Genomic DNA, 21792 nt, shown 5'->3' on the forward strand with positions numbered 1-21792 from the left:
ACTGCTTGAACAACCAGAAGATATGCATGTTGCGAAGAACAAGGTAGTATTGAATGAATGTGACCCTGGTTGCCTGCTTCGCTCGTCCCCGTTCAAGAAGATGCTCCTGCAGCCACTAAGCGTACCTTGGATCTGAAACCTCTCCAACGGTTGACATTCAGCTCCAATCCTATTCCTGGACATTCGCGGAGTGCAGGGTGCATCGGTGCTGAAAATAAACTCCCTCAGGCATATTACTTAACTGTGGAGTAATATGTGCTTCTGTTACCATTAGGAGAATGTATTATCTGGCATAGTTATGATTTGATCTACGGCTTCTTGTCTATTGGTCGGAAGCAGGGAGTCGCCTGCCAGTCGGCTATGCAATGGAATTATATCCCCTCTTTCATACCTCGAGAGTCAAAAAGACGCTCGCTGGGGTTAGAGTAAAGGTTAACAGAGATATTAGGTATATCATGATCCAGATGAGGGCTGCTTTAAGCCAATGGTACCAGTGGATCCGTGGCAGTAGCCCTTTCTCCCCTCATGCCTCAAGTTCGTATAGCTCATGGATTGTCGAGGAGTCAAGAAGCAATCTAAGACATCAATTGCCATACACTCTTCCCATGGAATTGCTCACGAAAGGTATAAATACGCTGTCCAATTCCCTATGATCAACCCATTATCTCCATCATCAGCTCCTACTTCTCACATACAAGCAACCACAGCATCTTTCTCCAAGCCTTTACCAAACATATCCTTCAAAATGCAGTTCAAAGCCATTGCTCTCACTGCCATCGCGGCCATTACCCCATTCACTGCTGCTGTTGGACATGCCATCGTTGAGAACCACTGTGATAACAACGCCTACCTCTGGTCTGTTGGTGGCTCCGTTGGTCCCCAGCAGACCATTACCCCCGGACACACATACTCCGAACAATTCAGATACGACCCAGTTAGCGGAGGCATCGCCCTTAAGATCACTCGCGTTCAGAATGGCATCTACAACGGTTCTCCCCAAACCATCTTTGCCTACACCCTGACGGACACAAACACATTTTACGACCTCTCCGATGTCTTCGGTGATGCCTTTGCCGGAACCAGCGGCTTGCTTGTCTCTACCTCCAACCCTGACTGCCCCGACATCTGGTGGCCCAACGGTGTCCCACCAGCTGGTCAGAAGTTTACTTCTGCCTGCCAAAGAGATGCCGATATCACCCTTACTCTCTGCGCTCAGCCGCCAAAATAAGTTATTGAATCTGTATGTTTTAATTTAGTTTTCTTACTATTTGGGTACCATAGACTAACCTCTATCAAGGATGAATATAATGGCTGGATTTGGAAATTGATACTGGAACCGCCTCCAATAGCTTAATCTATTCAATGAAGATTTTAAATGACTGTTTACGTTGCATGCATACTTCATTTTCCAGGAACCACACCCTTTGCGTAGATTTAGTATAACACTTATGAGCCAATAATGATAACTGTTTGCCTTCGAGAACAATTAAAACTTTAAAAACGCCCTATTTATAGCGTCCACGTATCTACTAGCCGAATATCCTGTCATACCTGAATCATCTTGTGCCAATCATGACATATTGACTCAGGCGCTCGACTCATCACTGTGCTATCTTAAAAGCATATATTAATTGCAGATAAGAGCCGAAGAAAAAACTCCTATGCTCTTGAGAAAGGTAGATCATGACAATTGATGTTTCAGCACTGGCCCAATGGCAATTAGAGAATGGGCGTGGCATGTGTTACGATCAGCAAATCCAGTGCTGTGTAGAGTTATATGAGATCACAGATAATATTTCGATTTCGTGGTATATCATTTATTCAGTATCGCATCGCGGACGTAAGACAGAAAAGCTAACACTTCAAGAACCGAGGCAGGTCGTTAGTGGAATCACACATTCGACATTCTTTTTTTTTTCTCGTCACTATTTTAATAAGATTTTTAACAGGAGTCAAAGGACATAAGACATGATGTACTTATGAGAAGTCTACATGATGACTTCATTTGCAACATCCTGCGGAGAAAGTTAGACTGAGGCAATAAAACGAAGGAGCCTGAGAAACGTACCCGTTTGAGCTCTTTGAAGGGCAAGCAAACACAGTTTTGAACACGAACTTCATCGCCAACACCACACTCCTTGCCGAGGATAGTGATGTTTTGGACCTTGACACCATTTTTGATGATGGTCGTAGAGTGACTACCGGCTGGGGTGGGGGTGCCTTCGACTCGAGCCCATGCACCGACGCGGCTGCTCCAACCAATGATGGAGTACAAAATACATGCATCGTGCTTGATCTCAGCGTCTTCAAGGACAATGGACTCCTTGATACGGACGCCTGGGCCAACAACGGCTCGTGCACCGATGGAGACATTTGGTCCAAGCTTGGCGGTAGGATCGACAGTGGCGGAGGGGTGAATGTAAACCGGTGGAACAATGGAGGCAGAGGGAGCAGCAAGCTCTTCAGAGCCAGACTGGAAGGCCTTTTGGAGGTAGAGAGCATTGGCTGGAACAGCGGAGCCTGCAGTCTTGATCTGGCGCCAAAAATCCTTGGTTTCATGGACAAAGAAACGGTTGCTGTCTGCGAGGTCAGGAAGGATATCCTGCTCGAGACGTAGGACCTCGGGCATTTCAGCAGAATCATCCTGGGCTACATAAGACGATTCGAGATTTTCAGATGATGGATACGAGAGTAGACGAGGGCGGGCGGTGCGGCGTTTGATAGCACTGCGGATGGAAGGGAAGATGCACTCGGTAGCGAAGAGGTAGACACCGCAGTTTATCAGGTTCGAAATGTGTGACTCCGGCTTCTCGACGTAGTGAAGGACTCTCTTCGTGTGGGTGTCGGAGACAATGCAACCGAAATTGGTGGCAGCGTCGTCACTGACGCGGGTACCAAGGATGACTGCCTCTGCATCCTTCTCCTCAAAGAGCTTGAGCATCTCACCCAGTGGGAAGGAGCAGCAGACATCGGCATTAAGGACGAAGAAACGCTCAGGGCGACCCTTGAGAATGGCATCTCGGAAGTGGTAGAGACCTCCAGCGGTGCCGAGGGCCTGGTATTCGCGGAGGTATTGGATGCGGAACTGGGGGAACTCTACACTGGCTGACTTGATGAAGTCTCGGAACACAGTCTCGTCGTAGTATCCCACGAGAATGACTTCGCGGATGCCAGGGACTTTGGCAACAGCCTTCAGGCAGTGTAGTATGATAGGATGACCGGCAACTTCAAAAAGGGGCTATACAGTGGTTAGCGTCTCAACAGCTGCTGGAACAAACTAAGCCTGGCGGGCAGCTGAGAGAACGCACTTTGGGCATATCCAGTGAAAGAGGCCTGAATCTAGTTCCTCTAGATGGTCCACCAACCTATAGGTAACGTCAAGTAAAAGCATCAGCTATGATCTATAAGAGTGAATATAGAAGGGGGAGGGGGTTTGTTATAGTAAGGACGCAGGCGGGTGTTTACCAAGATAACGGCCTTTGTAGACGCCATGTTTGAAGACGCAGAGGGCACTGCTAGCATTCCTCTAGAATAGCACTGCACAGACTCAATGTACTCTCTCCTTCTCACTCTCTATCTCTATTTGTGGCAGCTAGGTCAAGCAAACAGTCCGACTTTGGGATCCAAATCTACCACCAAAAGACAAAAACACGTCGAAAAGAGGTCGAAGCGCCAGCCCAGAAGGAAGCTATCCCTCTTTCGGCTTTCTGCCCTGGGCGGTGAACCACGGGCCCCGTGACATCACGTGGTCTTTTTCCTTTGACGTCGCTTTAAGGTTGGGCATAAAAAAAAGAGATAAGATGCAGATAAGATGGAAGACGACGTCTGTGGATGGCATTCGGGTCTCCCACCATAGCAACGGCGCCTTGTACGTGGTCAATTACTCTCTCTAGCCATCATTGGTTATACCAAGGACAAGATGACTCATTGGCAACAGCCTAATTACCTAGTCAAGCCTCTTAACTAGGTGGGCAGTTATTTCATTGCTGGCATCTTGTACAATAAAGGATCCATGAATTTTTAACTTATGCCCTTTTCATTACTCTTTAGTACTATGGGATAGGCAAATATCGATAATTACATATGAAATACGGAATGTTTGCTCTATGGCAGGAAGCCAGCAGCAGGGTGGCTGCTGCTGGAGCTTTCTTTGCCTTCTTTGTGTTGCTGGTTTGTCCTGTTGACTGAAGCAGCAGACTGCTGTTGTTCTATTTCTTTGTAAAGCTATCTTTGAGGAACACTTATACCAACTCTTGCCTTACATAATTCTGTCCTCCTACCCCTGCTGTTTTGTTATTAAAACAGGGCCTCTTCTGCCACCATTACTTTCTTTCCACCTCTCTTCTCCCACACATACACACTTGGAATTTGGTTTTGCGGTTACAGTACTTTGCAGCCTTTCGGTAACCATAGCAATCAAGCTCTGTTTCTCCTGTCTTGAAACACTTGCATGCTCATCCTTTGCTGGACGCAGATACCAGCCAACCAAGAGTGTGTTGAAGATGGCAGCCGAAATACACTCGTCTCCCAGTAAGGCTTTGTCTTTGCTATTTGCCGTTATTCCTGTGTTGGACTAATGCTTACGATTAATATTACAGGCACCGTGGGAATTGAAGAAAAAAATGCATCTATTGACTTTCTCTCTCAGAATATGAGAGAAATGGTCAAGAAGATCCAAGACCTTAGACATTTAGGCATCGAAAACCATACCTTACCCTTACCAAAGATTGTAGTCGTTGGCGATCAAAGCGTTGGGAAAAGTTCACTCATTGAGGGCATGAGTGAGATCAAAGTGCCAAGGAGTGCAGGATGCTGTACGCGATGCCCGCTTGAAATAAACTTGTCTGAGAGTGACGGACCTTGGACGTGCCGGCTTCTTCTGATGAAGAAGTACATGTACGATGCGGCAGGAAGAACTCGGGGGGCCACGAACGCTCGGCCATTGGGTCCTTGGATTGAACAAGACCCGGAAGAGCTTCATTTCGCAACTCTGACCGACAAGACTCTGCTTCAGGAGCACCTTAAATGGGCTCAGTTGGCCACACTTAACCCGGGGCGCAGCCACACCGACTTTATTCCTGGAGAAGATCAGGAGACCGATAGCACTTACAGTCAGGTCAAGTTTTCTCCAAATGTAGTCCGGCTTGACATCTCTGCACCAGGATTTCCCAATTTTTCCTTCTACGATTTGCCTGGAGTGATCAACGTTGCCGAACTCGATGAAGAGCGTTACCTAGTTGGGCTAGTAGAGAACCTCGTGAAGGAATACATCAAAGCACAAAATTGCATTATTCTCCTGGCTCTGCCGATGACTGATGATGCTACCAATTCCAGCGCTGCCCGTATCATCCGCGACATCCCAGGAGCGAGAGACCGTACTGTTGGAGTTCTCACCAAACCTGATCGTGTTGAGCTCAAGAATGGAAACGAGTACAACCAGTGGCGCGAGATACTTCGTGGGGAAAAATTTGCAACTGGTCATGGCTATTTCGTGGTTCAAAATAACCCAGATCCGAGGATTGATCATGCTACAGCTCGTGCAGATGAAGGCTACTTCTTCTCTAACCCCCCATGGACGACAGAATTGGCCGAATACAATGACAGATTTGGCACTCGCCGTCTACAGACTGCTTTATCAAAGTTACTCCTGAGATTAATCCAGGACTCGTTGCCCGGGATAATCAACCAGATCAACACTCAAGCTCAATATGTCGACCAGGCGCTAGCTAAGTTGCCCAATCCACCGTCCGCGAATGTTGCGTACATCTTATGCCAAAAGCTTAATTCTTTCATGAATAATGTTCAAATGCATGTCGATGGAGGTTCAGCCCAGTACCCTTTCCTGAAGCAATGGGGTATCATCGCCTCCGAATTCCAGCAGTACCTCACTGCCTCCAGACCAGGGCTGAAACTGAATACCCCATCCGAATTTGTCAGCCCTGAAAGAAAGGGGGACGCCTCTGCTTCGAGCTCAAAGGTCCAGAAGCGGAAAAGTACCCCACAAACAAACGGTGCAGGCGACCTTAAGAAAATGAAAATCGGAGATCTTGCCAATGGTTCAACACCTGATGTGTCGGAATTCAAAGTTCATGGTCATTTTGACCACTTCCCTAGTAAGTTGATAAATATGCTGGTCGTTAATCACAAATCGCTAAGCTGTGACATTGAAAGAGCCCGCAAAATCCTTTACGCTCCCCGAGGTCCGAAACATCAATGCTGACACGTATGCATCCGGTGTCCCTGGCTTAGGAAACCCCCATGCTGTTGAAGCACTAAATCGAATCAGTGTTTCTCACTGGGAGGATCCGATGAAAATGTTCCTTCTGGTTACATATAGATTGATGGCTGGGGTCCTCTTGCATGAGATGCGTTATGTTTTTGGCCAGTATGAGCAAACAGCCCTGTTTGAGGAGCTGAAGGTCATCATTATGGAATTCCTGGAATCCATTCGCATTGAACATTTTCATCAGGCGGAATCGGTTTTCAACATTGAATGTTTGAAGCCCTTTACTATGGCGAATGACCTATTTCGACGTGGTCAAGAGGAGGCCTATGGATACTTCTTCCACAAACGATATGAAGCAAGGGTCACACAGTATGTCAAGCTCATTGACGCACAGCAGCAGCAAACCACTGGTAAACCCTCGCGAACAGACCCAAGCAAGGTAACAGAAAAAGAACTAGGTCCTGACGAATTTGCAAAGGAGTTGGAAATAATGAGTGTAAGGATATTAACCCATTCTCTCTTCTCAGTATCGGGATTAACCCACTAAATACCCCAAACACAACAGGCATCTCGCGCTTACTACGATATTGCATCGTCTCGCTTTGTGGACACTACGTGCCAGGGTATCCATATTAAGCTCTTCATGCGTTGTAGGGACGAGTTGAGAGGGGAAATCGAGCAGAAGCTCGGAATTCTGAATGAGAATGGTATGAACGTGTCTACCAAATATGATAATTCCATCGCTAACGAAGAGGAACCTAGCTTCTGAGCGTTGCACAGAATTAATGGCTGAGGACCGAGAAAGACAGTTGAGAAGAATGCATCTTCTGAAGGAAAAGGAGAAGCTCGACAAAGCTCAGGAATGGTTGAAGGTCGCCGAAAAAACCCCGGAGCCCCTTTTCTACGACTCCAATCCTTAATCGCGACTCCCATAGCTACCTGAACCAAAAGAAACTTTGAGATCGAGCATTCTCTAGAAACAGAGTCTATGCGGCACCTGTCTCCTCAATTGAACATTGAATGTGTTTGAAAGAAGGCATAGGTTGTGGATTTGAAAGTTCCATGTCCGGATTGGCCGTTGAGACGGGAGTTCACAGAGATATAGAATGTAGTTAGTTACCTGGGCCGCTCATCAAAAAATAGCTATTCTCCTGCAAGCTATCCCTGGCATCTTGTTCAACAACTACCATCATCTATCAAGCCTTATAGACGGATATCTCATCGGGAGTAGAGCGATTGTTTGACTAGTTAGTTAGCAAATGTGGGACTTGAAACTTTGTGTGCAAAAATTAGTTAAAAAAAATCCAGAAAAAGAAAAAAGTGACCTGAGTCAAAATAACAACTTCCAACTCCCCGCCATTTGCGCATTTTGACTCGTTAATTATCTACACGATAAATAGAAACTCTAGGGTCGCTTCCTGGAATCGGTAATTCATGCTCGAGAAATTCTGATACACTCGGAAAAAAATACAGGACGAACTGCTAGAGAATTATGGCCGACCAAGCTGCCGTTGACCAGGCGGGGGCTTCTGTCGCAAACCTCCAGCTTGACGAAGTCACCGGCGAGAGAGTGTCCAAGTCGGAATTGAAGAGAAGACAGAAGCAGCGTGCTCTAGAGGAAAAGAAGGCCGAGAAGGCTGCCGCTGCTGCCGCCGCGGCACCTGCAGAGGGCAAGAAGAAGAACAAGGAAGAAGATGAATCCCAGCTCACGCCCAACGTAAGTGGTTCTATTCTGCACAGTGATGCGCTACATTGCACGGAGTGAGCGATTCTAATCGTGTCTTTCGACAGCAATATTTCGAAATCCGAAGTACCAAAATCAACCAGCTTCGGCAGACCAAGGAGCCCAACCCATACCCCCACAAATTCCAGGTCACGGATGACCTCCGCCAGTTCCTCAAGGAGTTCGATTCGCTGAAGAAGGGAGAGCAGAAGCCCGAGAAGGAAGTACGCATTGCCGGAAGAATATATACGAAGCGTTCTTCGGGAGCCAAACTTATCTTCTACGACCTCCGCGCAGAGGGCGTGAAGGTGCAAGTCGCGTGTCAAGCCCAAGAGGCCACCGGTGATATGCCATTCGAAGCCCAGCATGAACAGCTACGAAGAGGAGACATTGTTGGTATCGTTGGGTTCCCTGGACGTACTAACCCAAAGAACCGGGACGATGGTGAGCTCTCGATCTTTGCCCGCCAGGTTATCCTTCTCTCGCCATGCCTCCATCAGATCCCTTCAGAGCATTACGGCCTGAAGGACCAGGAGCAGCGATTCAGACAGAGATATCTAGATTTGATCATGAATGACTCCTCAAGAAATGTCTTTGTTACTCGCTCCAAGATTGTCAGCTACATCAGACGATACTTTGATGAGCGTGACTTCGTTGAGGTTGAAACTCCAATGATGAATGCTATTGCTGGCGGTGCTACTGCTAAGCCTTTCATTACCCACCACAACGAACTCAACATGAACCTATTCATGAGAATTGCCCCCGAGTTGTACCTCAAGATGTTGATTGTTGGAGGCCTTGAGCGTGTGTACGAGATGGGTCGTCAGTTCAGAAATGAAGGTATCGACCTTACTCATAACCCTGAGTTTACCACTTGTGAGTTCTATTGGGCATATGCCGATGTCTATGACCTCATGAATGTCACCGAAGATCTTGTCTCTGGCCTTGTCAAGCATGTTACTGGTGGCTACGAGACCGTATTCCATACCCAGAGCGGTGAGCAATACAACGTCAACTGGAAGGCCCCTTGGAAGAAAATTGAAATGATCCCGGCTCTTGAAGAGGCCACTGGCGAAAAGTTTCCCCCAGGTGATCAACTTCACACTGAGGAGACCAACGGGTTCTTGAAGAGGGTCCTGAAGAAAGTCAACGTCGAATGTACCCCACCGCTCACCAATGCCCGAATGCTTGACAAGCTTGTTGGTGAATTCATTGAAGAGAAGTGTATCAACCCATCGTTCATTATCGGGCATCCACAGATGATGTCACCACTAGCCAAGTATCACCGAGATCACCCGGGTCTGTGTGAGAGATTCGAAGCTTTTGTCTGCAAGAAGGAAATAGTTAACGCTTACACTGAGTTGAACGATCCTTTCGACCAAAGACTACGCTTTGAGGAGCAGGCCAGGCAGAAGGAACAGGGTGACGATGAAGCACAAATGATAGATGAGAATTTCTGTACCAGTTTGGAATATGGTCTTCCACCCACTGGTGGATGGGGTATGGGCATCGATAGACTGGTGATGTTCTTGACCGACAACTACAGTATCAAGGAGGTTCTGGCTTTCCCATTCATGAAGGAGGACAAGACTGCTGTAAAGGACAAGGACCATCTCGCGGCGGAGGTTGCTGGTGTTGAGCCTACCCCTGTTGAGGGTATTCGTAAGTCACTTCACTGTTCCCTCCAAATCCAAGAATATTTCCGAAACTGATAACCTATCCTCTCTGAACGAGTCTAACTTCTATGCCTTAGCCCATAAATGAATCAGGCCATCTTCGCCCCTGTATCTGCGAACTTAAACGCTCTTCCAGATTCATGAATAATCAACGAATTAGGATTAGGAACATCTCACCCCTGAATCGTATGAAATACAAAAAGCATTATTCTTTCATCCTGGAGTCTTCGAGTATTCACCGTTCTTTCCACCCTTCCAAGCATACATCCTGTCTTCTTAACGGAGCTCAGATTAGTTTGATAAAGGAGTCTCCCTACATACTCTTATAGACGTGGTTTCTTCAGATGGGCAGGGGGCTTTATTTACCAATATTTTGATACCATAAGAAGCCCCTGATAAGTAAAATAACGAAGGATGTATCTTGCTACAAGCTCAAGCCTATGTATTATATGTGAATATTTACTTTCACATATAGCACCCTTATCAGACTCTATCCTAACAAAGTGACTGCAGGAATGTCACTACGGAAGTGCCCATTAGTGTGTTCCTCTTCCTTTGAACCTGACTCACTCTACTAGTGAATGTCCTATTCAATACCAAAGTTAACGGAAGAAACCGTAGTGAGAGCTTATGGTTATCTTTTTCTTTCTCTGCAAAGCCTCCAAGTTCTTCCTCGCTTAACTACTAACTTCCCCACTAGTCCATGCAAAGTCCTCCCTGGTATAGCAAGCCATCGTTCTTCTCTACAGGGCTTCTGTTTGCTTCTTTGGACGTCAAACTGTTACATATTAGATGAAGCTCCTGGCACATCATCTTTTGATCAGTTTTACCCCTTTTGCTCTTCGACCAAGGTATCTTGATATCAAACAAACTTGAACATCTTCCACAGCGCGAAGTTGGACGGCTGTCATGTTTCCAACAAATGGACAGGATCTCGCGACTCCTGAGAGGACTTCCAGCTCCGGTACCAATCCATTTCGGCCTCAACCTCCCAAGATAAACACAAACGTCCCTCATATCATGGTCAACGGCAAGCCAGTCGAGGTGATTGAGATATCTTCCAGCCCGTCTCCTCAGGACACTAATCCTGAACCTGCACAGAAAATTCCAGCACCAGGACCGCCCCAGGGGCAACCAGTTCAACAACCAATGCACACTCAGCATGGTAGCCCTTTTCCCTTTACAGCCGCACCAGCAGGAAGCTCCCAGCGGCCTCATACAATTTTCAAACCAATCAAAATCCATACTGCGAAGTGTGATGTCTGCAATAAGCATAACAAGTCCACCTTGCAGCGCTGTATTGATTGTGGGTGGCAGATATGCACCCCCTGCTGGAATGCCAGGGGTGGGAATGGTGCCCATGGCAGTGTCAGAAAATTCACAGGGACCATTTATCGCAGCTCAGATGATGAATTGCCACAGAAAAAACCTCGAAAGAAAGGGAAAAATTCCAACAATGGAGCAAAGGATACTCCTCCTGACAAGGGTAAAGCTGTTGCAAAGGATATAGCTTCTACACCGATGCGTCCTAACCCTGATATTGAAGAGAATTGGACCCCTTCCGTCGTTCCAATATATTCAACCGAGAGTGCAAATAGTTCTCCTAGCATGTTTCTGACAGATGCAAGTGATCCCAGGGCGATAATTCAAAGAGGTCTGGCGAGTTTAAAAATGCAGTTTTCCAGCGGCCCGGCCAGTGTCAAGCCAGCCGGCTCCAGCAGCGATCTTCCAAGCCGAGCCTCAGTCGGCTGTAGTAAAGCGCCCCGAACTCCTGAAAGTACTCATCAAGCGATTACCGATAATCTGTCGAGCTCATCCTCCCTGACTTCTCTCAGCGCCCTTGAGGAGGACTGTGGGTATCGAGGTGATGAAGAAAATGAAAACGAGGATGACGATGCCACGGATATAGACCCAGAAAACGAGGATGTCCTTATCGCAGATGGCAGGGCGTATCAAAAACGAGTATTCAAAGGCCTCAACCCCATGGCTCAGACCCGGATGAACTGGCTTCTCATCGCTGCAGAGCAGGCTCTCAAAGAACGGGAAAAGGACCAGAAGCAGTCCAAGGAGAGAAATGAGGGCCCCAAAACCCCTGTGCCAGCCACTCGTAAGTTTGACCCGCCGACTCGTAGCTGGATATTAACTCCATCTCAACATTCGTCTCCAGCGCCTAAGCCGGATCCTGCTCCTGAGCCCAGCACTGTTGCTGTTGCCTCTCAACCGCCCCCCTCCACTCCGGTTCCTACTCAAACTCGAACTATAGGAGCGACTACCGTTGTACGTCCCGTTCCTATTTCGCTTTACTTCCGATCCCCGTCACCAGTTCCGGAGCATATGCGCGGCATTGTGCAAGCCCCAAAACGACGAATCTTGGTCCAGCCCTTGGATCTGATTGAGTACGTTGCTCCTCCCGCTGTGCCAGTGTCAGAATTGATACCTAGGCCTGATCCCATGGATATCGATCAGCCTAGGCCAGTAAGCAACCCGTCAGCAACCCGTCATCCACGGATGCCACTTCACCAGCGCGAAGTTCCATTTGGCCTGAGAGATATTCTCCCTGGAGATAGAGAAACCGAAAAAACCGAAACCTCAGAGCGGGAGCGACGTGAGGCAGAGAAAAGAACATTAAAACCCCATGGCAGGGCATGGGAGCTGTGATAATGAATAACAGAAGCCAATCAAGAAGGGTCATAGACCATAAAACATTTGGATGTTGTTCCTGGGAATAAATATATGTTGATTAACAAGTTTGGTTGTTCTGGGCCCACAAACATTTGGATTTCTATTGCACCCTGCCTTTGATTTAACAGGTAATTGGCTCCGTGATGATGTTCTTGTGTTTGCTACTAGCAATAGCCTCCATCACTGTCATTATAACTGGCATAGCAGCATACGACTTAGCATCATTTGGGGTCAAATTCTTTTAGTTTTCTATGTGGTTGTTTGTCTTTCCTTCTATTTACTTCTTTCTTACTGCTTTTATCGGTGACTGTTCGCTCTCAATCCTGGTTAATTTGGTGTTGTGCCAGGAATTTACACTTAGCTGCTGCTCAAGGTGAATTAGTTTGAACAACCATGCAGCTACTATTAGTTAGAGAGAAGCCATCGAAATGATACTAGAATAATACAACTATAATTTCATCTTCTTCCAAATTGCCGATTTTAGCGGAGATAGTACATTTATTATATAGTTAGTTAATGTTAATACAGAGGGGAGAAGAACTAAAATGGTAGGTCTCGCAGCTCTTAACCTCTTTTTGCAAGAGGAGAAGCAGCATGTGAGGTCGAAGACAGTGGCTTAGCTTTAACAGTCTGCTGGAGGAGCCTTGCCGTACGAGAAGGATGCCATATGCGGCTGCCCAAGACCATAACCCAGGTGAGGAGGAACAGGCTGCCTGCCTGGTGGGCGGATGCTAAGTGTATTGGAACAAGGTAGAGGAGCGTGCTGATTCCTAGGGTCAGCTGAAGTGCAGTGAACCCTACAACTCCATGGATACCTTTCTTTGCTGCACGAGGGAGAAGTCTTTTCATGGTGGGCATACGACTGTACGCCCAGAGTGCCATGACGGAGGTGAAGGTAGTCATAGCCAGTATTCGATGGTCAAGTTGCACAAAAGATGGGTTCTCGAGCATATTTCTCCACCATAGATCGGATCGGTCTTCTTTTCTAGAGTAGAACTCATCGAATAGCTCTTCCTTCGGAGGAGTTAGGCCGTTGCCCATCCACGGGATTTCGTTATATATCAAACCAGCGTCGAGGCCTGCGACGAGCCCACCTGACATGGCAGTGACAAACACAAGCAATGCAAGTCCGGCAACGGAGCGACGGAAGACGGCCAGTTTAGGATTTTTCAGTGCCTGAAGGACTTCTAGGCCCTTGACTGGGTCGGCGAGGAGGCGATGGGAGCGTAGAATAGCCAATCCGTTCCACAACATGGCAACATAGCAAACAAAAGCAGCTCCAAGATGTGCAGTCAATCGATACTGACTGACACGAGGATGGCTACCGGGTGCGAACAGGTCATCTTTCAAGCCAGACTTGACCATCCACCAACCCAAGAAACCCTGGAAGCCAATGAGACCAGCAATGCCAGCAAGACGAAGGCTCATGGGTTTTGAGACCCGTTTTGTGGCAACAAAGTAAGCGGCAGGAATAACGAAAGAAAGGCCAACGAAACGGCCCCATATACGGTGTATCCATTCCATATAATATATCGACTTGAACTCTTGGAGAGTCATGTTGGGATTGAGAAGCTTGAACTCCGGTGATGCCCTATATTTGGCAAACTCGGATTCCCAGTCGTCTTCGTTCAGCGGTGGTATAGAGCCCGTTACAGGTCTCCATTCTGTTATACTAAGTCTATACGGATGTCAGCGATTGAACATATCACCAGGTGTCGGAGCCTCGGGATTACCATACCCAGACTCGGTAAGACGAGTTAGCCCGCCAAACACAACAATGCCAAAGACACTTGCTGCGCTCGCCAGCAGCCAGTATGCAGTTCCTTTGGAGCTGATCTCAGGAAACCTTGACTTAGAAACAGCCTCTCCTGCTGCTGGAGTAGCTGCGGTTGTGAAAAATGACCTTGGAACCACTGGTTTGGAAGACTGCACTCGAAACGCAGCTAGCAAACCGGAAGTGTACTTCGAAGTGCCTCTAAAATGACTTGTCCCTATCCATTGCCGTGCAGTTCTCGCCGGCTGAGGCCGCTGTAGACATTGGCGACAAGTGAAGAATTCTCGTGGGAGTCGTGATAGTGACAGCGACTGCCTCAATATTGACGGGCCAGGAGTAGCGGGCGGCATCGTTTTTGGGCAGGCAGCTTACTGGAGATGTGACCAGGAATCTCACACGACCGTCCGCTCTTGGATTTCTTCAGCTTCTTCAGCTTCTTCAACAGCTTCGACTGCTTCAACTTCTTTAACAGCAACTTCTCATCTCCAGGCACGAAATGAAGCTCTCCTGATTGGACTTCGACCTGCGATAAACCTTAAATAATTAGGTAATCACTTGTTTACGGATCTTCATTATTCCTTGATTAGTCATAGGCTGTACGTGAGTGCGCCGAGGTCGGAGCTTTTCTTCGAGCCGAAAAGGAAAAAGAGACGTCAAGAAGAAACTACCCGACGTCGAGTATCAACCGAGCTAGATGCTTTGATAGCTACATGTTTAAAGATAGCTGCTCTTCTTGAATGATGTTAAAACATTTCTCTGCGTGAAACACATGATTAAAACGTTCGAGCCAAAATGAATTTGACTACTTCCTTCGAGATTGATATCATGGCAATGTGCGCAATAATGGGACGACTACAACTGTTAGTATCCTGGAGGCTACTATAGGAATACAGGAATATTGTCTTGATAAATGGTTGAGTGTTTTCTGCTCTATTAACTGCTAATGCATTCCGAACAGAAGATATATATAACTGGAATTATACATGACATGGCAGCTGGCATCAGGGTCATTATTGAAACAATCGAGACTGAGGAATGAAAGAGAAGTAGAAGACTCGTGACAAGGAAATTTCGCTATTTCCATATCTATATCAGATTTCCTCGGAGAGCCTGCTCGCGTTCTATGGCCTCGAAGAGAGCACGGAAGTTGCCAGCACCGAATCCGGAGAAGTTGCGTCGCTGGATGATTTCAATAAAGACGGTAGGGCGGTCCATGAGATGCTGACAGAGAGTTAGCAACGTGTGCATACACTTGCATGGGGAAATTATTACGGAAAAACATACTTTGGTGAAGAGTTGGAGGAGATAGCCACCCTCGTCAAAGTCAATGAGGATGTCAAGCTTCTTGAGGGCTTCGAAGTCCTCCTCAAGAACCATACCCTGCTTCTTCAAACGCATGCGCATGTCATCATAGTACGTCTCTGGGACCTTGATGAACTCAAGACCACGGGCCTTGAGCTGTGTGATGGTGTCGATGATGTTTTCGGTTCTGAGAGCGATGTGCTGAACACCGGCACCGCTATAGAAGTCGACATATTCTTCGATCTGGGACTGCTTCTTACCCTGGGCCGGCTCGTTGATAGGCATTTTGACGATGTCGTTGGGGGAAGACATAACGATACTCTTGAGGGCAGAGAATTCACTATTCATGTGTCAGCTGTTGTTCGGATGAGGTGTACAGGGTAGATTCTGATACATACGTGCAGATGTCCTTGTCATCAACAGACCAGAAACGGTGGAATCCGAGCACCTTCTCGTAACTATTTACAATGTGTCAATTCTCCATGTTCACAAACTCCAGTAAAGAGCATGAGAAAAAGGAAGACTTACTAGTCACAGACCTTCTCCATCTCATTCCAATCCTGGTTTCCGACACAGTGGTCGATCCGCTCGAGCTTGACTTCTGGAAGGAACTGGGTGATTGGGTCTGGTGCGGCGGTCTCATCACGATATCCTGGCAGGAAAAGGCCCTTGTATGCCTTTCGCTCGATAAGGGTATGTGTGGTCTCTCCATAGGTCTGGATAGTGGCGTACTTGATCTGACCATTCTCGTCCTCAGAAGTCTTAACCTCGGAGACAACCTTAGCACCGTTTTTCACTGCAGCATCGAAAACGGCCTGAACGGAGTCGACTTCGAAAGCAACATCCTTGACACCATCACCGTGCTTCTTAAGATGGGCGTGGATCTCCTCGAGGTAGGCCTTCTCCTCGGCAGGGTAACGAGCAGCTTGCTCGAGCGATCGAAGAGGCGAGGTGAGGACAAATGTGACGGAGCCGTTGGAAACAACGTGGGAGGCGATAGTCTTAAGGCCGGTTTCCAGACCACGGTAGGCGATCTTCTTGAAGCCGAGACGTGTCACATAGTAGGTGGCAGCCTGCTTTGCGTTTCCAACATACCAGTGAACGTGATCATAGCCCTTGTATTGGGAGAGGTCGGCCGGAGCAGCAGCAGCAGCCTGGGGAATGTCGGCAGCGGGAGCCATGTTGATGGGTGTTCGAAATTCGGTGGTGAGAGTATTGATTTTGTTTCCTTGACGACTGCACCCGCATATACGCTGAAATAAAGAAGGAAAGAATAAGATCAGGAATGAACTCTGTGCGAACGAGCAGTCTTTTGTACGGTTCCTTAACCCCAAACCAACAACCGACTCATAGACGCCACAATGGTCAGCAGCGACCCTTGCGCACAGTTTCTTCCCGGGGATTCGGCTTCCTTGCAGGCCAGGCAATTTGATCCTCCTCCTGTGCCTCAATAATAAAATAGCGGGCAGCCGCCTTAAACTTCCTGTGGTCCATTCTTTGCGCTTTGCTTTTTCCGCTGGCTGTTGCAGTCTTTCTGGGCCAGGCTATTTTCGGTCGCCCGGCTGTTTACGGGTATTTTGAACCTGGGGCGCATTCACCCAATAATATTCATTGCCGGGTCGGCTATTTCAACGGTCTCAAATTTTACGTCATCAAACAGCCTCCGCTTGGCACCCTGGTCACGCTTCGGGTATTTTTGACCCCAGCAGCAAAAAACATCCTAGCCAACGCCGACCGGAAGGGATATCAGATATCAGATCCTGTCGTCGCCGAAGTTGTTGGACAACTTGACACAGACTGGCTGTCATCTTCTTTGTGAGAACAAAAGCGAGGCAGTACCAAGCAGGACACTTTAACTACCCCCGACACGATGGCTCCAACTCCAGAATCGATTGCGGCCGCAAAGCCGTCACTCACATCAAACGACTCTGCTGTGCTTCAGGCTCTGTTCGACGCTGAATCATCTCCTTCTAACGGCATCAAAACGGACTCGACTCTCCCTCAACTCCCCAATATCGCAGATGCTGACGTCCAGTCGCTAAAAAAACGGGAGTTGGACGCTCTCCGACCCCTGCAGACCACCAACGAGAACCTAACACCGGAGATAATTCAAACGGCCATAGCGCAGCTTTCGGGGATTATAGAAGAACACCCTAACTATGCGCCAGCTTACCTAAATCTGGCACAAGCTATACGCCTGTCGATCGACACTGGCTCCCAGAATCAGCCGGACGGGCCTCAAACCACACCGGCACCTTCGAACCAACTGTTTGATAATTTGGCCAAAACAATTGCTCTATTGACCCCTTCGTCGTCCTCGGATGCCATCTCGCCCTTCCACTCTCGCATCCTGGCCAATGCCCACACCCACCGTGCATACATACTCTACAAGGCAGCTCGGTCGAAGGATGAGAAGGAGAAGGAACACCATCGACGAAACTTTCTACCACTACAGCTTCAGGATGTCTCAGATGAACGCCTGGAGGAACTTGCGAGCTATGATTTCCAGATCGGTGGCCGGTGTGGCAATGAGGCAGCCAAGCAGATGGCTGTCGGCACCAACCCATACGCAAAGATGTGCGGTGCTATTGTGAAAGATGCCATTCAAGCCGAGATTGCCAAATGGAATGAAAGCCGGACATGAGGTGGCCAGCTAGAACCAACTGCACTCCGCATGAACCCCAGTCAGGCTGGGCCAGTTGTAAATATTTTGGTTACTATCACTTTAGATGTAAAAAAAGAATGTAACGAAGTTATGAGATTATATTTTTAAGTCGTTCTATCCATGGCCCCACTGAAATGTTGGTTGTCTCAACGGATATGGAGTATTGGTCATTATTGTGCTAGCTAGGGTCTTTCGAACAATCATACAGAAAACAGGTCAGGGATAACTGGAACAGCCGTGATATACCGCTTGAGCCATTCTTCTTAGCTTACTTCTTGTTTGGGTTTTTGAAGTATCTTTTCAGTGGCGTCCAACTCTCCTCATTGTAGTCGTCCTGGACTTTCTGGCAGGTCTTTAGACCCCATTCAGACACGCCAACCATCAAGCAACTAGTCAAAACGTTAGCAGTAGAACGGAGGAAAATGGAGCTACGTATTTAAGTTAGCTCACCTTTCGAACATGAAGGCCATGCTGCCTTCGCCAACCTTCTTTGGAGTGAGTTCGGCATTGGAAGCGCCTTCGTGGCTGGCCGCATCCGGGCCATGGGCACTCATGACATTATGCAAGCTTGCACCAGCCGGCTTGAAACCTCCTGCCGTTTTGGCATCGTAGTCTCCACTGATCAAGCCCATAAATTCAGACATCGTATTTCGGTGGTACCATGGGGGCCGGAAGGTGTCCTCCTGCACCAGCCAGCGCGGGGGGAAGATGACAAAGTCCGCGATGGCGGTGCCGGGGTGGTCAGATTGGCCAGTGAGGACAGTGAAGATAGAGGGGTCAGGGTGGTCGTAAGAGATGGATCCGATAGTGTTAAATCGGCCTAGGTCATACTTGAAAGGATAGTAGTTGCCATGCCAGGCGACGATATCAAAGGGCGTGTGAGGCTGGGTGGCGCGGAAGAGGGTGTTGTTGAATTTGCTGAGGATGGTGTATTCGCTAGGCTCCTCTTCGTCGTCGAAGGAAGCGACAGGAGCTTGGAAGTCGCGGGGGTTGGCCAGACAATTGGATCCAATGGGGCCGAGTTCGGGGAGTTGGTAGTGTCCCTGGTACAACTCACAGATGTATCCTCGGACAGGACCTTCGGGGAGGGTAACGCGGTAGCTACATACGATCATAAATATCAGTCCATGTTCAACCATATATTCCCAGACGCGGGAAAGAATTAGTCTGGCCTACCGGACACCTCGGGGAATAACACAGATCTCATTAGGACGGACAAGGATTCTGCCCAGCTCGGTCTGGATGTCTAATACTCCGTGCTGAGGGACGATCAAGAAGTCACCATCTGCAGAGTAGAAGGCTTCTTTTCCCATATCTTTGCCCGCGGCGAAGAGCAGAATACCTAGCCCATGCTTCGTAGCGGGATCACCAGCACCAGCGACCAGGTGCAGGCCACGAACCCAGTCAACTTTCTCATCAAGGTCAAAGGGGTTCCATCGTAGCTGGTTGGGGATCTGGCGGAGCGAAGTGGCATCCTTGCTCAGGCTGGTATGATAGGTTGAGGCATCAACCTCCTCAAACGGTCGGTGAGAAGCTGCGGGGATTATCCTGTACAACCATGTTCGCAGGTTCTCATGTCGAGGAGCCGTGAAGGCTGTTCCGGATAACTGCTCGGCGTAGAGGCCAAACGGAGGCTTTTGGGGAGAGTTCTGGCCAACTGGCAGGGCCCCCTTAACGGCTTCGGTTCTTTGCAAATCAGCAATCATTTATTTCATCTTGTACTTATCATGACAAAATTAAGTAGATAGGGATCACTCACTCGTGGTAGGAGCCGAAGCCGTTCTGGTATGTGTACTTTTCTGGCGTGGAGAAGGCTGTGACGGGCATGGTGGCGTTTGTCTGACCGTTTAACTAGCGATGAGAGAAGAATTGAACGTATGCAGGGATCTGAATGTCCCAAATTGCTGATGAAGAAGACAAGATATCGCGACGCTCTTCGAGGAGTTTATATGCGCCCTTGTCAGCGGCCTCGAACGAGAGAAGTTGGTCGTCTAATGTGTTACTCGCTCGTCATCTTATCTCATCCAGTCTCCCGAGCGAGCGGAACCCGGAATTAGCCGGCGCGGGAAGGTTCCGCGGACATGGAAGGGCGTCTTGGCACCAAACAGGCGCCAGAAAGCTTTGGCCATCCGCAACCCCGCCGGCAAAAAACAACAAACAAGAGGCGATGACTAAGCTGAATAACACCAACTGCCCCTCTCCCGAAAGAAGAAAGAGCCGGGAGAAGGAAACTGCCTTCCTCTTTTTCTTTTTTCCGTTCGTTCCTTCCGTCTTTGTGGTATGAAAGTGTTATTGCTGCTCCTTCTCTGTCCACTCCGGCCATTGCGAACTTCACCGTCCCGCTTCCACAGTCAATTGCGCAGCTTCTCGCCGTCATCCATATCACAGTTTAGAAAGATGTCGAACGCATCGTGGCTCCAGATCCCACGGGATTCTCCATTTTCCCTGGCCAACATTCCCTTTGGCATTATCTCAACAGCGGCGCTGGCTGACCCCCGACCGGCTGTTGCCATTGGTGACTATGCACTGGACCTCTTCGCCTTCTCCTCTGCTGGTGGTTTCTCCAAGCTTTCCTCTTTCTCTTCACACATCGACGTCTTCACTAAGCCCACTTTAAATGACTTCGCCGCTCTGGGAAGACCGGTTCACCGTGAGGTCAGGGGCTACCTACAGGACATTTTCCGCGATTCTACCCCTTACCCAGAGATCCTCAAGACCAACGAGGACCTCAAGGGAAAAGCTCTCGTCCCGCTGAAGGATGTCACCAACCATCTACCCATGAAAATTGGTGATTACACTGATTTCTATGCTGGCCTAAACCATGCCTTTAACGTTGGAGTTCTGTTCCGTGGGCCTGACAATGCCCTGCAGCCAAACTACAAACATCTCCCCGTTGGATATCACGGCCGTGCCTCTTCCGTCATTGTCTCTGGCCAGCCCGTCCGCAGACCAAACGGTCAGATCCTAGCTAACCCAGCCGCCACCCCCAAGGTTCCAATCTTTTCCCCTTGCAAGAAACTCGATATCGAGCTTGAATTGGCTGTCTTTGTTGGTAAGGGGAACAAGCTAGGAGAGCCCATCCCCATTGACCAGGCTGAAGATCACCTGTTTGGTGTCGTCTTGATGAATGACTGGTCTGCTCGTGACATCCAGGCATGGGAGTATGTTCCTCTTGGCCCATTCAACGCAAAGAACTTTGCTACCTCCATCACCCCTTGGGTTGTCCTCATGGATGCCCTCGAGCCTTTCCGTTCCACTGGTCTCGCTGCTGAAGAAGGGCTCGATAATTTGCTGCCTTATCTTCGTGAGAAGAGAGCGGAGAACGTGTACGACATGCAACTTCAATTTGATCTCAAACCAGCAAACAGCAGCTGCACCTCGACCGTGGCCAAGACCAATGCAAAGAACTTACTCTACTCCTTTGCCCAAATGCTTACCCACCACTCTGTCACCGGTTGCAATATGAACACTGGTGATTTGCTTGGCAGTGGAACCATCTCTGGGAAGGAGACTGGCACACTTGGAAGTTTGCTCGAAAATACTCAGGGTGGAAAGCAGCCTATGAAGTTGTCCGATGGTAGTGAACGTGTCTTCCTTGAAGACGGCGATGAGGTTACTCTCAAAGGCATATGTGGTGAAGAGGGAAGCTATGTCGGGTTTGGAAACTGCACTGCTACCATTCTCCCTGCCCCCGTTATCAACTAAAGCGTTTGCTTCCTGTGTTTGTATAACGAAACTATAACT

General features: G+C 48.4%; 10 protein-coding genes across 12 annotated transcripts; 6 read left to right on the forward strand and 4 right to left on the reverse strand.

Moving 5' to 3' along the window:
* Positions 1–547: 547 nt before the first annotated feature.
* TERG_00060 (uncharacterized protein) lies at positions 548–1228 on the forward strand (the record flags this gene model as incomplete). The annotated part of the gene is made up of 1 exon (XM_003238020.2): positions 548–1228. The coding sequence occupies one exon, from the start codon at positions 548–550 to the stop codon at positions 1226–1228; it is 681 nt and encodes a 226-aa protein (XP_003238068.2).
* A 760-nt stretch (positions 1229–1988) lies between these two features.
* TERG_00061 (uncharacterized protein) lies at positions 1989–3522 on the reverse strand (the record flags this gene model as incomplete). 2 transcript variants are annotated; one of them, XM_003238021.1, is made up of 4 exons in its annotated part: positions 1989–2015; positions 2069–3238; positions 3309–3365; positions 3466–3522. In XM_003238021.1, 4 exons carry the CDS (start codon positions 3520–3522, stop codon positions 1989–1991), a joined length of 1311 nt encoding a protein of 436 aa, XP_003238069.1. The 2 variants fall into 2 exon arrangements, with proteins under 2 accessions (XP_003238069.1, XP_047604994.1); XM_047749031.1 differs by lacking the exon at positions 3466–3522 and having other exon boundaries at positions 3309–3317.
* A 980-nt stretch (positions 3523–4502) lies between these two features.
* Positions 4503–7146, forward strand: TERG_00062 (uncharacterized protein; the record flags this gene model as incomplete). Its single annotated transcript, XM_003238022.1, has 5 exons — positions 4503–4530; positions 4599–6113; positions 6172–6722; positions 6792–6933; positions 6989–7146. The coding sequence occupies 5 exons, from the start codon at positions 4503–4505 to the stop codon at positions 7144–7146; spliced, it is 2394 nt and encodes a 797-aa protein (XP_003238070.1).
* Positions 7147–7718: 572 nt separating this feature from the next.
* TERG_00063 (lysine-tRNA ligase) lies at positions 7719–9661 on the forward strand (the record flags this gene model as incomplete). Its single annotated transcript, XM_003238023.2, has 2 exons — positions 7719–7943; positions 8018–9661. 2 exons carry the CDS (start codon positions 7719–7721, stop codon positions 9659–9661), a joined length of 1869 nt encoding a protein of 622 aa, XP_003238071.2.
* An 873-nt stretch (positions 9662–10534) lies between these two features.
* Positions 10535–12283, forward strand: TERG_00064 (uncharacterized protein; the record flags this gene model as incomplete). Its single annotated transcript, XM_003238024.1, has 1 exon — positions 10535–12283. The coding sequence occupies one exon, from the start codon at positions 10535–10537 to the stop codon at positions 12281–12283; it is 1749 nt and encodes a 582-aa protein (XP_003238072.1).
* A 588-nt stretch (positions 12284–12871) lies between these two features.
* TERG_00065 (uncharacterized protein) lies at positions 12872–14431 on the reverse strand (the record flags this gene model as incomplete). Its single annotated transcript, XM_003238025.1, has 2 exons — positions 12872–13985; positions 14046–14431. The coding sequence occupies 2 exons, from the start codon at positions 14429–14431 to the stop codon at positions 12872–12874; spliced, it is 1500 nt and encodes a 499-aa protein (XP_003238073.1).
* A 736-nt stretch (positions 14432–15167) lies between these two features.
* TERG_00066 (4-hydroxyphenylpyruvate dioxygenase) lies at positions 15168–16564 on the reverse strand (the record flags this gene model as incomplete). Its single annotated transcript, XM_003238026.1, has 4 exons — positions 15168–15302; positions 15366–15723; positions 15782–15841; positions 15912–16564. The coding sequence occupies 4 exons, from the start codon at positions 16562–16564 to the stop codon at positions 15168–15170; spliced, it is 1206 nt and encodes a 401-aa protein (XP_003238074.1).
* Positions 16565–17253: 689 nt separating this feature from the next.
* On the forward strand, positions 17254–18027 carry TERG_00067 (uncharacterized protein; the record flags this gene model as incomplete). The annotated part of the gene is made up of 1 exon (XM_003238027.2): positions 17254–18027. The coding sequence occupies one exon, from the start codon at positions 17254–17256 to the stop codon at positions 18025–18027; it is 774 nt and encodes a 257-aa protein (XP_003238075.2).
* A 289-nt stretch (positions 18028–18316) lies between these two features.
* TERG_00068 (homogentisate 1,2-dioxygenase) lies at positions 18317–19875 on the reverse strand (the record flags this gene model as incomplete). Of its 2 annotated transcripts, XM_047747545.1 has the most annotated exons (4): positions 18317–18437; positions 18499–19149; positions 19225–19734; positions 19808–19875. In XM_047747545.1, the coding sequence occupies 4 exons, from the start codon at positions 19873–19875 to the stop codon at positions 18317–18319; spliced, it is 1350 nt and encodes a 449-aa protein (XP_047603502.1). The 2 variants fall into 2 exon arrangements, with proteins under 2 accessions (XP_047603502.1, XP_047604995.1); XM_047749032.1 differs by lacking the exon at positions 18317–18437 and having other exon boundaries at positions 18495–19149.
* A 64-nt stretch (positions 19876–19939) lies between these two features.
* On the forward strand, positions 19940–21753 carry TERG_00069 (fumarylacetoacetase; the record flags this gene model as incomplete). Its single annotated transcript, XM_003238029.2, has 2 exons — positions 19940–20326; positions 20470–21753. 2 exons carry the CDS (start codon positions 19940–19942, stop codon positions 21751–21753), a joined length of 1671 nt encoding a protein of 556 aa, XP_003238077.2.
* Between the last annotated feature and the right edge of the window lie 39 nt (positions 21754–21792).

Source organism: Trichophyton rubrum, assembly GCF_000151425.1.
Source record: "Trichophyton rubrum CBS 118892 genomic scaffold supercont2.1, whole genome shotgun sequence".
In the NCBI taxonomy this organism is placed as follows: domain Eukaryota; kingdom Fungi; phylum Ascomycota; class Eurotiomycetes; order Onygenales; family Arthrodermataceae; genus Trichophyton; species Trichophyton rubrum.